Raw genomic sequence first — 14,638 nt, 5'->3', positions numbered from 1 at the left:
TTTATTCATTTTTGAGACAGAGAGAGACAGAGCATGAATGGGGGAAGGTCAGAGAGAGAGGGAGACACAGAATCTGAAACAGGCTCCAGGCTCTGAGCTGTCAGCACAGAGCCCGACGTGGGGCTCGAACTCACGGACCGCGAGATCGTGACCTGAGCCGAAGTCGGACGCCCAACCGACTGAGCCACCCAGGCACCCCAGTGTTTATATTTCTTAAAAGTTGGGCCCTGAAGCAAGGAAACACACCTTTAATTTCCACATCATTTTTTTCACAAATAAGGTTTTAAGGGGCGCCTAGATGGCTCAGTCAGTTAAGCATCCAACTTTGGCTCAGGTTATAATCTTACCGCTAAGTGTCCAATTTTGGCTCAGGTCATGATCTCACCGTTCATGAGTTTGAACCCCGCATGGGGCTCTCTGCTGTCAGCATGGCCTGCTCTGGCTTTGGATCTTCTGTCCCCATCTCTCTCTGCCCCTCCCCAACTCACTCTATCTCTCTCTCAAAGATAAATAAACATTAAAAATATTTAAAAAAACGGTTTCTAAAAAAGGAATAACAACAACAACAACAAACTATAAAACCTCTTGGCAAATTTCACATTCTTTCTGTCTTTAAAAATATTGACGGTGAGGGACACCCAGGTGGCTCAGTTGGTTAAGTGCCCGACTCTTGATTTCGGCTCAGGTCATGATCTCATGGTCATGAGATCAAGTCCCAAGTCGGGCTCCATGCTGACCATGGAGCCTGCTAGAGATTTTCTCTATCTCTCTCTTCCTCTGCCCCTCTTCCCTGCTCACACTCCACACCGCTGTCTAAAATAAAATAAAACAAATAATAAATAATAAAATAATAAATAAATAAAACACAAATATTGACAGTGAATAACATTCTTTTTGCAAGTTATGAGATAAAATGGGATTCTTTGTGTCCTTTGGAATGGCAGTGGGGCAGAGCACCTGTGCCAGGAAAAGAGGGGTGGTCTTCTTTCAGTGGGGGAGGGACAAAAAGCCCACCTACATAATTGGAGCTGTTTCCAATTATGCACCCATATGCTATCATCTTACCTTGAAATGTCTGGAAAGATACTTTTCTTCCAGACAGAAATTAGGATAGTCTTTGCCTCTTATCATAGCACCCAAGGACCAGAAAGTATTTGGGGCTTTTCATTTTTGTTTCTCTAGAGCCCTCCTGTAAGTTTCAACAGTCTGTCCTGTAAAAATCAGACTGCATGGCTATGTTAGAAACCCTGCCACGATGGAATTCACGATGAGGGTGATGACCGATGAAGACTTCTGTGCTATAAATAAATGTCTTAGCACAGTCAGGGCCCTGAAGAAAACCACACGTTCCTGGCAGTCATGAATGGGTCCATCCATGACATAGCCTCCCCAAAGCTTTGGATTTGTCATGGTTTATTCTCTATGGAACATGAGTTTTCCAAAGTGGTATTCACGAAGACACTGCATTTTTAATGATTCCATGGTTTATATTTCCCGGCAAAGATACGTGTTAATCACATTCTGTATATATAATAATATGCTTTAATCATTCTTTACTCTTACATACTGGAGTTGTTAAAAAAAATGTAAACAAAAAAAGTGTACACAGGGGTGCCTGGGTGGCTCAGTCAGTTAAGCATCCGACTTTGGCTCAGGTCATAATCTCAGTCTGGGAGTTTGAGCCCCGTGTCAGGCTCTGTGCTGACAGCTCAGAGCCTGGAGCCTGCTTCAGATTCTGTGTCTGTCTCTCTCTCTGTCTCTCCCTGGCTTGCACTCTGCCTCTCTCTCTCAAAAAAAAAAAAAAAAAAAAAAGTGTAAACAAATCAGGCATGAAAGTCTTTTGCCTCTATTCTATACATTTGAGGCATATGATTTTCTGGATGATAGTTTCCAGGAAAGGATTTGGATGCTAAGAGACATAAAATCCTACTGACACTGTGAAGCTGTAATGAATATTAGGTACTATTCATTTGTGTTATATTTTCCTAGAACATTTATGTTCTTCTTGTAGATTATGACCAAAAGTCATTTAAAAGATAACTGTGTGGTAGAACTAAGAAATAAGTTTAACAAGGTTACATGGTATACAATTAAGATACAAAAATTAACTGTATTTCTATACACTGCCAATGGTCAATCCGAAAATAAAATTAAGAAAACAATTTCACTGGGGTGCCTGGGTGGCTCTGTTGGTTAAGCATCTGATGAGTTCAAGCCCTGCATCAGGCTCTACACTGACAGTGCAGAGCCTACTCGGGATTCTCCCTTTCTCTCTGCCCCTCCCCTGCTCTTTCTCTCTCTCTCTCAAAATGCATAAATAAATATTTTTTTTAAAAGAGTAATTAAGGGCATCTGGGTGCCTCAGACAGTTAAGCATCCTACTTCGGCTCAGGTCTTGATCTCACAGTTCATGGGTTTGAGCCCCACATCAGGCTCTGAGCTGAAGCTCAGAGCCTGGAACTGGCTTTGGATTCTAGGTCTCCCTCTCTCTCTGTCCCTACCCTGCTTGTGTTCTGTCTCTCTCTCTCAAAAATAAATAAACGTTACAAAAAATTAAAAAGAAAATAAAAAAAGAGTAATTAAAAAAAGAAATCATTTTCAACTAAGAAGAATTAAAATTACTCAGCAATAAATTTAACAGAGGAAGTTGCAAAACTTATACTCTGACAATTACGAGACGTTGAAAGAAATCGAAGTAGATCTAAATAAATGGAAAGATATCCTGTGTTCATGGATCAGAAGACTTAATATTGTTATGATAGCAATACTCCCCAAATTGATCTGTAGATTCAACATAAACCCTATCAGAATCCCAGCTGGCTTCTGTAGAAATTGACAAGCTGATCCTAAAATTCGTATGAAACTTCTTCAAGAGCTCAGAATATGCAGAACAATCTTGAATAAGAAAACCAAAGTTGGAAGACTTCATATTTACTGATTTCAAAATTTACTATAAAGCGACTATAATCATGATAATGTGATACCAGCATAAGGACAGATATACAGAGCAACGAAACAGAATCGAGAGTCTAGAAATAAACACATGAATATATGGTCAAATGACTTTCAACAGAGTGCCGAGATCATTCAGTGGGGGAAAGAGTGGTCTTTTCAACAGGTGGTGCTGGGACAAGTGAGTGGGATATGCTAGAGAGTGAAATTGGACCCCAACCTGAAATCATATACAAAATTAACTCAAAATGGATCAATGGAAAAAAAAAAAGGATCAATGACCTAAATGTAAGTGCTCAAGTATAAAATTCTTAGAATTATTCATACAAGTCAAAAAGTGGAAACAACCCAAATGTCCATCAACAGATCAAGAGATAAACGACATAATATATGTATATAATAGAGAATTATTTGCTCTTACAAAGTAATGAAGTACTGATACAAGCTACCACGTGGATGAGCCTTGAAAACATCAGGCTCAGTGAAAGATACAAAAGACCACAAACTACTGTTCCATTGAAATGGAAATAGGTAACTAGAGAGAGACAGAAAGCAGCTTGCTTAGAGCTGGAAACAAGGCAGGGAGGGGAGATTGGGAAGTGATTGCTAAAGGGTATGGGACTTTTTGTTAGGTGATGAAAGCACTCTACAGTTTATTGTGGTGATGGCTGCAAAACCCTGTGAACGTACTGAACACCATTGAGTTGTACGCTTTAAATGGCAGAACTGTACGGTGTTTGAATTATATCTCAGTAAAGTTGTTACCAAAAGAAAAAAACAATTACTCTTCCAGGGAAAGAAAGAGAAGGGGGAAGAGGTAAGAGAGAAGACAGACTTCTCTTTTTGTCTCCAGAGGCTGATGGGTGAGAATGTCATGCCTGGAGCCATGTCACCGTCATAACACGTGGAGGGACAGCTGTAGCTGAAAAAGCAGAAAGGTGAAACAACCGTGGACACTTGATGCTGTCCTTCAAGGTACAGCTGACCAACTCTGCAGCTGTCCCACCTCTGGGCTTCCTTACTCAGCATTACGCCTTTGAGATCTATTTAGGTCGTTGCCCGTATCAATACTGCGTTCCTTGTTTTATTGCCGTGTATCTTCTATTGTATGGATGTACCTACTTTGCTTGCTCAGTCAGCTGCTGAGGGACACATGGGTTGTGTCCAGTTTTTGGCAAGTATGGATGAAGTTGCTACAAAACACCATGTTTTATAAGAAACTTCTAAACTCTTTTCCAGAGTGGCTGTACTCTGGAATCGTACATTCCCATCAGCAGTGTATGAAAGATTCAGTTCTGCATTCTTTTTTTTTAAATTTTTTTTTCAACGTTTTTATTTATTTTTGGGACAGAGAGAGACAGAGCATGAACGGGGGAGGGGCAGAGAGAGAGGGAGACACAGAATCGGAAACAGGCTCCAGGCTCTGAGCCATCAGCCCAGAGCCCGACGCAGGGCTCGAACTCACGGACCGCGAGATCGTGACCTGGCTGAAGTCGGACGCTTAAGCGACTGCACCACCCAGGCGCCCCAGTTGTTCTGCATTCTTGTTAGCACGTGGTATTAGTAGTTTTTTGGTTGGGTTTGATTTGGTTGTAAGCCGCTCTGATAAGTGGGTAGTGATACCTTATCATGGCTTTTATTTACAGGTCTCTAAATGATTAATGATGTTGAGCATCTTTTCTTGTGGTTATTTGCCATCTTTATATCCTCTTTGGTGAGTGTCAAAGTCTTTTGCTTAATTAATTAATTATTTAGTTTATTGTTGGAACAGGGAGAGTGTGCACATGCAAGTGGGGGAGGGGCAGAGAGAGAGGGAGAGAAAGAATCCCCACATGGGGCTCGATTACACAAACCCTGAGATCATGACCTGAGCCAAAATCAAGAGTCAAATGCTTAGCCAACTGAGCCATGCAGGCTCCCCTATTTTATTTTATTTTATTTTGTAAATATTTATTTATTTATTTTGAGAGAATGAGAGAGAGCATGTGAGCAAGCATGAGTCGGGGAGGGGCAGAGAGAGAGGGAGAGAGAATCCCAAGCAGGCTCCTCGCCCTCAGTGCAGAGCCCAACTCAGGGCTCGCTCTCACAGTGAGATCATGACCTGAGCTGAAATCAGGAGCTGGACAATTAACCGACTGAGCCACCCAGGTGCCCCTTGTTCATTTTCTAACTGGGTTCCAAACTGTATGATTCCATTCATAGAACATTTTCAAAAAGACAAAACTATAGTAATGGAGAACAGATGAATGGCTACCCGGAATTAGCCATGGGGGCACAGCATCACTACAAAAGGGGTAGCAGGAGGAGGTGTTTTTGGGTGATGAAGCTGTTCTGTATCCTGACTGTGAAGATGGATCTATTCATGTGTTAAAACTGATAGAACTGCACATCAAAATGGAAAAAGAGTCTATAATACTGTATGGTAATTAAAAAAAAATTATAAAGATTATAAATGGTCTCTATCTGTTCTACAGCAATTCAAGGAAAAAAATCCAGTAAGAGGTTACATTTGCAAAGGGACCCAAAAGGGGAAGCGAGTTAAACTTCACAAGTAAAGACAGATGATATTTGGCCATCAAACAGCCCAGTGTATTTTTACTTTTTTTGGGGGGGGGGAGGGGGAAGAGCGCACGCGCGCACGAGAGAGAGCACTTAGTATATGAGAGTGAACAGAGGGGAAGAGAGAAAGGGAGAATCCTATTTTTAATTTTATTTAAATCCAAGTTAGTTAACATATGGTGTAATAATGATTTTAGGAGTGGAACTTAGTGATGCTTCACTTACATATAACACCCAGTGCTCATCCTAACAAGTGCCCTCCTTAATGCCCATCACCCATTTGGTCTATCCCCTCACTCACCACCTCTCCAGCAACCCTCAGTTTGTTCTCTGTATTTAAGAGTCTCTTATGGTTTGCCTCCCTCTCTCTTTTTATCTTATTTTTCCTTCCCTTCCCCTATGTTCATCTGTTTTATTTCTTAAATTCCACAAATGAATGAAATCATATGATATTTATCTCTCTTATTGACTTATTTCACTGAGCATAATACACTCTAGTTCCATCCACATTGTTGCAAATGGCAAGATTTCATTCTTTTTGATCCTCGAGTAATATTCCATTGTATATATATATATCACATCTTCTTTATCCATTCATCAATCGATGGATATTTGGGCTCTTTCCATACTTTGGCTATTATTGATAGTGCTGCTATAAACACTGGGGTACATGTGCTCCTTCAAATCAGCATTTTTGTATCTTTTAGATAAATATCTAGTAGTGCAATTGCTGGGTCATAGGGTAGTTCTATTTGTAATTTTTTGAGGAACCTCCACACTGTGGGAGAGAGAGAATTTTAAGCAGGTTACATGCCTAGTGCGGAGACTGCCATGGGGCTTAATCTCATGACCCTGAGATCATGATCTGAGCCAAAATCAAGAATTGGATGCCCAACCAACCGAGCCACCCAGGCACCCCCCTTTTTTTATTTTAAACTATAGAATTCACTCTTATGCAACATGATAATCCCATCCCTCCAAAAATTATTAGAAAAATCATCCCACATACCAGAAAATTAAATACGAGTGAAATTGCCCATCAATGTGGAACAAGATCCATTCAAGAGGATGCTATGCAGCCATTCACAGGCAACAGTCTGGAGGCTGCTGCCCTGCTGGGAAGGGTGCACAGGAGATGGCGCTATCAGAGAAGAGCTGAAGACAGGGGGTCTGCAGCCTGGGGGCCAGTCCAGCCTCCACCATTGTCTGATCTGTGCCTCCGTTTCCTCACCGGAGATTCTATTAGTAACTACTCCCTATGGTTGTTACGCTATTACTGCATTAATATATGCAAAATATAGGCTGGCCTCTACTTACGCTTGAGAAATGTTAGCACCTTTGATGGCGTGTGGATAGGTGCACAGATAGTGAGCACCAGCCTGTGAAACACGTAGGCACAGAATAAGCAGTTGTGATGGGAATGTCTGAAGCTGCCAGTGAAACGTGCTAAGATGTTGGGAATTGTAGGTATTTTTTCCCTTCTTTTCCAGGCTTCTTATAATATTGTCTTTCTTTTGGGTGGAAAAGGGAAGGAAAACGCTCAGCCATGCCGAGTCCCTTACTTTCGATTAGGCCCTTCACTTCTTTGGAGGAACCTCAGTGATTTTATAATAGCTCTGAGATGTGGCTACGATTTCCTAACTCTGGTTAGTATCTGGGTGGGTGGAAGACTTAAAAGAAGTCATGAGGAAGAGAACAAAAATCTGAGCATGAGACCAAGGAGAAGTGAAAAAAGAAAGGGGCTCGCTCTCCTGCTTCGGCCACTTACATCTTCCGGGGAGGAACAAAACAAGAAAAAGAAAAAGAAAAGAAAAAATAACCTTCCATATCCATAACACACAGTGTCGGCAGGAGATAGGAAAGAAGGTTCCAGAATATGTTTACCCTAAATTGGGTCTCAAGTTTTTGTTTTTGTTTTTCAAGTGCCTTGCCAAATTTAACAAATGGTAATGCCTGCAGATTTGCCTGTCTCTTGGGATAAGGACTTGCCCATTAAAAAACAAAATGTTTATTTGCAGGGAGAGAGAGAGAAAGAGAGCAAGGGAGGGGCAGAGAGAGAGAGAGAGAGAGAGAGAGTGCAGTGTAGAGCCTGATGCAAGCTTGAACCCCTGAACCAAGAGATCATGACTTGAGCCAAAATCAAGAGTGAGATGCTTAACCAACTGAGCCACCCAGGTGCCCCCAGAACTTTCCCCATGACACCCCATACTCAGCATTCTTGTGGCCCCTGGTCAATCACCTGGGTAGGACCGGTGGCTGCATGCTGGTGGGTATGGTGCTTCCGTCTAAGCTCCTGTTTCTGTCTGGTTTCCCTGTGCTGTGGGATTCAGGAGAGGGTTTGCCCTGTGGGGTCACCGCCCTTCTTACAGGCACTATTGAAGGAAAGTATGCTGGCCCACCAATTCACAACACGCTTTCCAAATCCTGAGGATGGAGGGGCCCTTGATAAATGGAAAGGTGGATGGCGGACATTCATGCTCAGTGTCCAGAAAAGCAGCTCAGTGCAACTTGCCTCTGGAAATGAAACAGATCCTGCCTCCAGTGATTTCAGAGTGAACGAGTCAGAAAGAGGAGACTTTAAGAGAAAGAGGCCACTCTGTCAGCATGGGGGACCCACTTGGCTCCATTGTGATGAGGCTTGGGCCAGGAGACTATGTGCCAAGCCAGACTTCTTCCTCCCATAAAATGGGAATAATAAGACTTCTGAGCAGGTCTGCTGTGAGGACAGATCCCACACTTCAGCATCCAGGATGCACAGTGAGCGTTGAACAAAGGCCATGTATTCCCCCTCCCTCCTTTATTTTCAAGGTTACATGCTGAGGTTCCCCAGGCCCTGTCACAGAAGCCTGGAGGACTGTGAGAGGCAACACGACTGGGTAAATTACCTTGGGTCTGGTCTCCAGTCGTGAATAGAGTAAGTAAGTATGCAGATCCCCGTACTTCATGAAGGGTAAAATTACCATGGGCTTTGGGATGCCTTGAGAGCTCATTTCTATACATACACCTGAAATTAAAACCAGAGAAGGTTACAAAGAGCCCTTGTTACCAGTAACCAGAAAAGCATTGCAGGCGCACTGGCCAAATTGAAACCATGTGCTCTCAAGGTAATGATTAAAGAAGGAAAAAAAAAACCACCCATAACTCACACACTCACTACATAGTAGAATATGGAATACACCCTAGGCTCACGTCTCGGTATTTTTTTCCTTTCAGATTAATGCCATTTTTTTTTTATTTTTTAATTTAAAAAAATGTTTATTTATTTTTGGGAGAAAGGGAGAGAAAGAGAGAGAAGGGGCAGAGGGAGAGGGAGACACAATCCAAAGCAGGCTCCAGACTCAGTCAGCACAGAGCCTGATGCAGGGCTCGAACTCAAAAACCATGAGATCATGACCTGAGCCGAAGTCACAAGTCAGACGCTCAACCAACTGAGCCACCCAGGTGCCCTAGATTAGTGCCACCCTGCATGAGAGCTCTCAAAAAATTAATCTGTAACAAGTGTAGCCATCTAGAAAACCACTGAGTTTTTGTTATACTGAGCCTAAGTGAGGGGTTGTAACTGCAGTAGAATTCAAGGGCAAACTAGTTTCATGTAATAGTTAAAAACCTTATCAGGTGAATAAGCCCAGTGCAATCAAATGCTTAAAACTATTAAAAGAATTTCGAGGGGCGCCTGGGTGGCTCAGTTTAGCGGCCAACTTCGGCTCAGGTCATGATCTCTCAGTTCACAACCCTGCGTCGGGCTCTGTGCTGACAGCTCAGAGCCTGGAGCCTGTTTCAGATTCTGTGTTTCCAAATCTCTCTGCCCCTCTCCTGCTCACACTCTGTCTCTCTCTCTCTCTCTCTCTCTCAAAAATAAAAAAAATAAAAGAATTTTGACGGCCAATCATGTCTCTAAATTTTCATGGTTAACACAGGAAACACCATTTATCGTGAAAAGCTAGAACCAGGGCCCGTCACCTGAAATCAGGCTTGCAAAGCTCCTGTACATCACAGTGCAATTGTAAAGTGGCGATTGTTCACTAGCTGCAAAGGAGTAACAGTAGTTTCTTCAAAATGATGTTGTATCCAAGCATTATTTTTCACATCTCTCTGTAGCTTTGATCATACTAAAACTTTGAAAGTTCCCCCAACTATTGAGCACTTATCAAATCACGGGACACACAAAAAAGGCAGAATATACAATTGTTTCTAGGTCATTCTTCTGTCTTGGAATAGCGGCACTTACACAGCAACCACTTGATATGACAACGACAGGGCCACAAAACCAAATTCTATTAAATCATGACCCATAAAATGGTCAGCACAGATTCTAGGAAATCGGTGCTTGAAAATGTTAATAAATTGTTTCTCAAAGATGATCTATGGAATGTGTCCACTTTGACCGCTTTATCCCACTGGTATTTGATTCACGGATAACCTTAAGTCACTAACATTATAATTTAACATAAGCTTTGGTCTTGCCTTTGAGTAGCTGGGGGGCCCCATTTTAATCTACAGTCAACTAGAACTCTGTGGACACTAAATGTTCCCGAGCCCTTGGGGTGTCTAGGAAATGCAGGCCCATTTTTACCATCAGCCTCAGAAAGTATAACTGTAAGGTGTCTTTGGGGTGAAAAACACGATGTTATAAATTACTGTGGAGTTATACAAGATGATAAACGTATCTGCCCCAGAGATTTCTCCTGTGGTGTGGAGTGGATTAGCCAAGCCCCACTGGCCCCCCAATCCCGCATTTCTCTGAGGTACCTAGCAGTCGGATGACGTTTGGGTGGTTGAAGTCTTTCATGCACGCTGCCTCGCTGAGAAACTCCTCAATCTCTCGCTGAGAAAAGTTGTCCACTAAAAGAGAAGACAGAAAAACGTGGGGCACTGATGATTTACTCAGTGAAGGGGAAGGAGGTGATAGCAATTTTGTCCTCTAAAAGTAAAATCAGGAAAAGGCAAACCACAGCAATCATAAACAGAGGAGTGGTTATCAGGGACGGGTGGGGAGGGATGAAGAGGTTGCACGCAGGAAATTTTAGGGCAGGGGGACTTCCGTATGATACTGTGATGGTGCACATATGACACTGTATTTGTCAGAACCCACGGAATGTTCAAGAGCAGGTGAATGCTAATGTAACCCCTGGGCTTCAGGTAATAACGTCTTATATGGGTACATCAGTTGTAAAAAAAAAAAAAAAATGCACTGATGCAAGATGTAATGGACATGGGAGACTGGGAAGGGAGAGGGAGTCATATGGGAATTCTCTGTATTTTCTGCCCAATTTTTCTATAAACCTACAACTGCTCTAAAAATGAAAGTATACTAGTTTAAAAAATGAAAGTCAAATGCATCATCTGTTGCAATGATTTTTAACTGAAAAAAAAGAGAAAGAACTCACATCTCTGTCTCTCTCTTGCAAGACTGGTTGCTCAATCATGCCTTGTGAACTGGATATACTTTCCTAACTTTCCCATGGTACCATTTTGGGATTAAACCAACTTGTGAGAGACATCTAGAATTCTATATTATGCTAAGTGAAAGGAGCCAGTCACAGGAGGATAAGGACAGTGTGATCCCACTCTCATGAGGTACTCAGGGTAGTCAAACTTAGAGACAGAAAGGATGGTGGTAGCCAGGGGCAAGGAGGGGCAGGGGAGATGGGAAGTTGTTTAATGTGTAGGGAGTTTCTGTTTTGCAAGATGAAAACAGTTCTGGAGATGGATGGTGGGGATGGTTGCACAACAATGTGAATGTGCTTAATGCCACTGAGCTGTACTCTTAAAAATGGTTAGGATGGGGGGCGCCTGGGTGGCTCAGTTGGTTCAGCATCCAACTTCGGCTCAGGTCATGATCTAGAACTTCATGAGTGGAGCCCCACATCGGGCTCTGAGCTGTCAGTGCAGAGCTTGCTTTGGATCATCTGTCTCCCTCTCTCTGCCCCTCCCCCACTCGTCCACTTGTGCACTCTCTCTCTCTCTCAAAAATAAATAAACATTAAAAAAAAACATTTTATGTTGTATTTTGCCACAATTAAAAACAATTAAAATCAAAGCCAGGCATGCCTTAGGGAATTTGCTTTAATAGGGTATAAGTTTTGACTGAAATCCCAGATGAGAGCCATCTAGCATAATGTCTGTACATTCTCTGGGCTTTGTATACATTAGTTTTCCTATTAAAGCAAATTTAAGAAAAAAATATATAGATCTGCAAAATGTCTGCCACCTTTGCTCTCACTTAATACCTTTGCTCAGACAACGAGGCGGGTAGAACTTTGAAAGGGTAGGATCTGCTTTCAAACTCCTCCCCCAAGGGGGCAAGATCGGAGGCAAAGACAGATGAGCCTGGGATGCAGAGGCCAGAGACTAGCCTTTCGATTTTTGAAAATTAGCACAGATGTAATTCATATGGAAGTTATTCTCTCTTTTTAATGTTTATTTATTTTTAAGAGAGAGAGAGATAGAGTGCGAGCAGGGGAGTGTCAGAGAGAGACAGAGAGACACACAGAATCAAAGCAGGTTCCAGGCTCCGAGCTGTCAGCACAGAGCCCGAAGCAGGGCTCAAACTCAGGAATCGTGAGAGCATAACCTGAGCCGGAATTGGATTCTTAACTGACTGAGCCACCCGGCTGCCCTGAAAGTTATTCTAATGCAGTCAAAGAAGAGCATAGCCAAGGCCAGAGAGGAGAGAGCCCAGGCCTAGCTCCTTTCACAAGGTCCCGTAAACCTTCCACATAGTAAATGTGGACAATGGAAAGGAGCCTTCACAGGGACCATTGTGAGGTTCAAATAAAATAATGCAAGAGGCAGGAATGGTCCTGAATGTGGCTGGCACCCAGATTTGACTATGTACTGGGTTTAGCTCCACTGAATACTCTAACTTCAGGCTGTCTTGGTTTCCAGGGGATGATACCTTTTTTTTTTTAATGTTTATTTATTTATTTTGAGAACGAGAGAGCGAACGAGTAAGGGAGGTGCAGAGAGAGAGAGAAAAGAGAGAATCTCAAGCAGGCTCCATGCTGTCAGCACTGAGCCCGACACAGGGCTGGAACCCATGAACCATGAGATCATGACCTGAGCCGAAACCCAGAGTCGGATGCCACTGACCCATGCAGGCACCCCCAGGGGATAATCCTTGAACCTGCTTCCGAGTTGCACTGATTTCCTCTTCCTGTCTTCCTTATGAAATTCAAGACTGACTGCAGTGTTCTTTGGCACACAGTATTACATAAGTATTGGTCATTATTAGAGACATAAAAAGCTTCAGAAAGCAGAAAACAACAGCCCATGTGACTTGTAGGTTATTAGGGTTCCTTTTCATCACTGACTTAAAACTTCAGTCTCCGGTTCTGGTTAAAAAGTCTCAATACATGCTTATAAGCTAACTTATGTTTTAATTCCCAGTAAAAGTGAATTTAAATTTTAGGAAGAAACCAATTTTACTCCTTGATCAAAAACAATATTGAATATATACAAGGGTAAATGAGAAAGCAATGTTGAAAACATTAACAAACGAAGCATCAAATCATCTCTCTCCATATGAATCATGAAAACAACTGTAGATAAAATGCCAGACAATCACGGTCTATTTTATGGGTGCCCAGCTGACACGTGAAGAATAAAACTTAAACCACAATCCTGTGTCCCCCAGGCCCTGGAAATGCACTTCCTGGAGAAGGGCAGGAGGGCACATGCTATCATGCTCTGCCACTGCAGCCTGGTCAGTGCTTGGTGATAGAAAAGATCCAGCACAATCTTCCCCCTTTTAAGCTATCTGACTTCAACAAGTCGCCATGTCTCTGAGCCTAGTTTCCTTATCTAGACAGTCATTTGCACGGATTCAGGAGTGCCCTAGTCAGCACCTGTCTTTACTTTTGTCAACGTTGTAATTCATTCTCCTCCACACTGCCACCAGAGTGAACTTTCTAGAATGAAATCTGCTTTTGTTCCTCATTTGCTAAAGACTCTTACTAGTGGCTCTGCAACTTGTGGGATAAAAGCAGTTTCCTTGTGATGACTTATGAGGCCCTTTCTGACCCAACTGCAAACTCTCTTCTCAGCTTGCTTGGAAGTTCCAGCCTGTGATCACGGCTCACCGCTCTTCATATGCCTTTGACCAACGAATATGTCTCCTCTCTCTGGGAAATGTACCTTCCAGGCAGCCCGCAACTTCCTGAGGAATATGCAAGCATCCTCAAGTGAGGAAGTGACCCCACCAAGCTGGTCAGATCAGCCAGACCAACTCCTGGGGTCAGAGGCTGCCGCCAGATCAGCTCTGTCTCGGGAATTCATATTTTACTTTGGAGACATTCACTCTACTAGGTGAGAGAGAGGGGAGAGGGAGAGACAGTTTGAGAGAGACAGAAAGAGACAGAGAGGGAGGTATGGTAAAAATTACAAATGTAACTACCTTGAGGGTAAGGAATGTATAATGCACTTATAAGGACCTCATTACATTCACTTTCTGTCTGTAACCACACAGTGTTCTGGATGGTCTTCTGACCCATCAGTGACTGAGATCACGACACATGAACTCCATCACTGGCCTTACAGAGCACCAGATTACTGAAGCAACTACCCAGCCCCAGGGGGATGGGTTTAATGCGTGATAACTCACATTTCATGGTCTTCACTGCCACTTTCTGAGAGGTCCCATCTTGCTGCTTAAGATTTCCTTCCATCACAGACCCAAACTCTCCTGTAAAGAAGAATAACATCTCCATAGAGTTTGCAAAATCTCTCCTGACCATAAAAATGCTACAGTTCCCTGGCTGCTGTTTTTAGGTGGCCTGAGAGTGACCCACACGCGGCAGCCGGGCAGAGCCTGCCGGGGCCACCCACGCTCACAAACCAGGGACGCAGGCCATGCACTAGCCTCCTGTTTGTCACAAGCTTGGTTGGCTCAGGCTCAGCTCAGCTCATCATTTTATTAAGCATTAGAACTGATCCAAGAAACTTACAGAACACGGGAAATGTTACTGAAATGTATAAAGCAGAAATTCTTCATACCATTATCATTCATCCTAACATCAATTTGACAAAATCTATACGCGTTTTCACTTTTGTTCTTATGGAACTAATTAGGAAGGTGCCCCAAACGTAAACCTAAGGACCAGGGGTATTTAAAGCATATAGGAAACCG

The 14,638-nt window shown here is 42.8% G+C and overlaps 1 protein-coding gene across 3 annotated transcripts in view; it reads right to left on the bottom strand.

Annotated features, from left to right (window-relative positions):
* MERTK (MER proto-oncogene, tyrosine kinase) overlaps nucleotides 1-14,638 on the bottom strand; it is a 148,558-nt gene that overhangs the window by 22,655 nt on the left and 111,265 nt on the right. For all 3 annotated transcript variants that reach the window (XM_040496731.1, XM_040496733.1, XM_040496730.1), the window contains exons 13-15: nucleotides 14,114-14,194; nucleotides 10,261-10,353; nucleotides 8,397-8,515 (exon numbers count right to left, since the gene is read on the bottom strand). In XM_040496731.1, coding sequence (XP_040352665.1) covers nucleotides 8,397-8,515; nucleotides 10,261-10,353; nucleotides 14,114-14,194 — 293 coding nt within the window. The remainder of the gene's footprint in view (nucleotides 1-8,396; nucleotides 8,516-10,260; nucleotides 10,354-14,113; nucleotides 14,195-14,638) is intronic.

The sequence above is a fragment of the Herpailurus yagouaroundi genome, unplaced genomic scaffold (genome assembly GCF_014898765.1).
Source record: "Herpailurus yagouaroundi ecotype Mexico unplaced genomic scaffold, PumYag 188, whole genome shotgun sequence".
NCBI lineage: Eukaryota > Metazoa > Chordata > Mammalia > Carnivora > Felidae > Herpailurus > Herpailurus yagouaroundi.
Note: the sequence above shows the minus strand (reverse complement) of the source record. Positions and strands in the feature narration are given on the sequence as shown.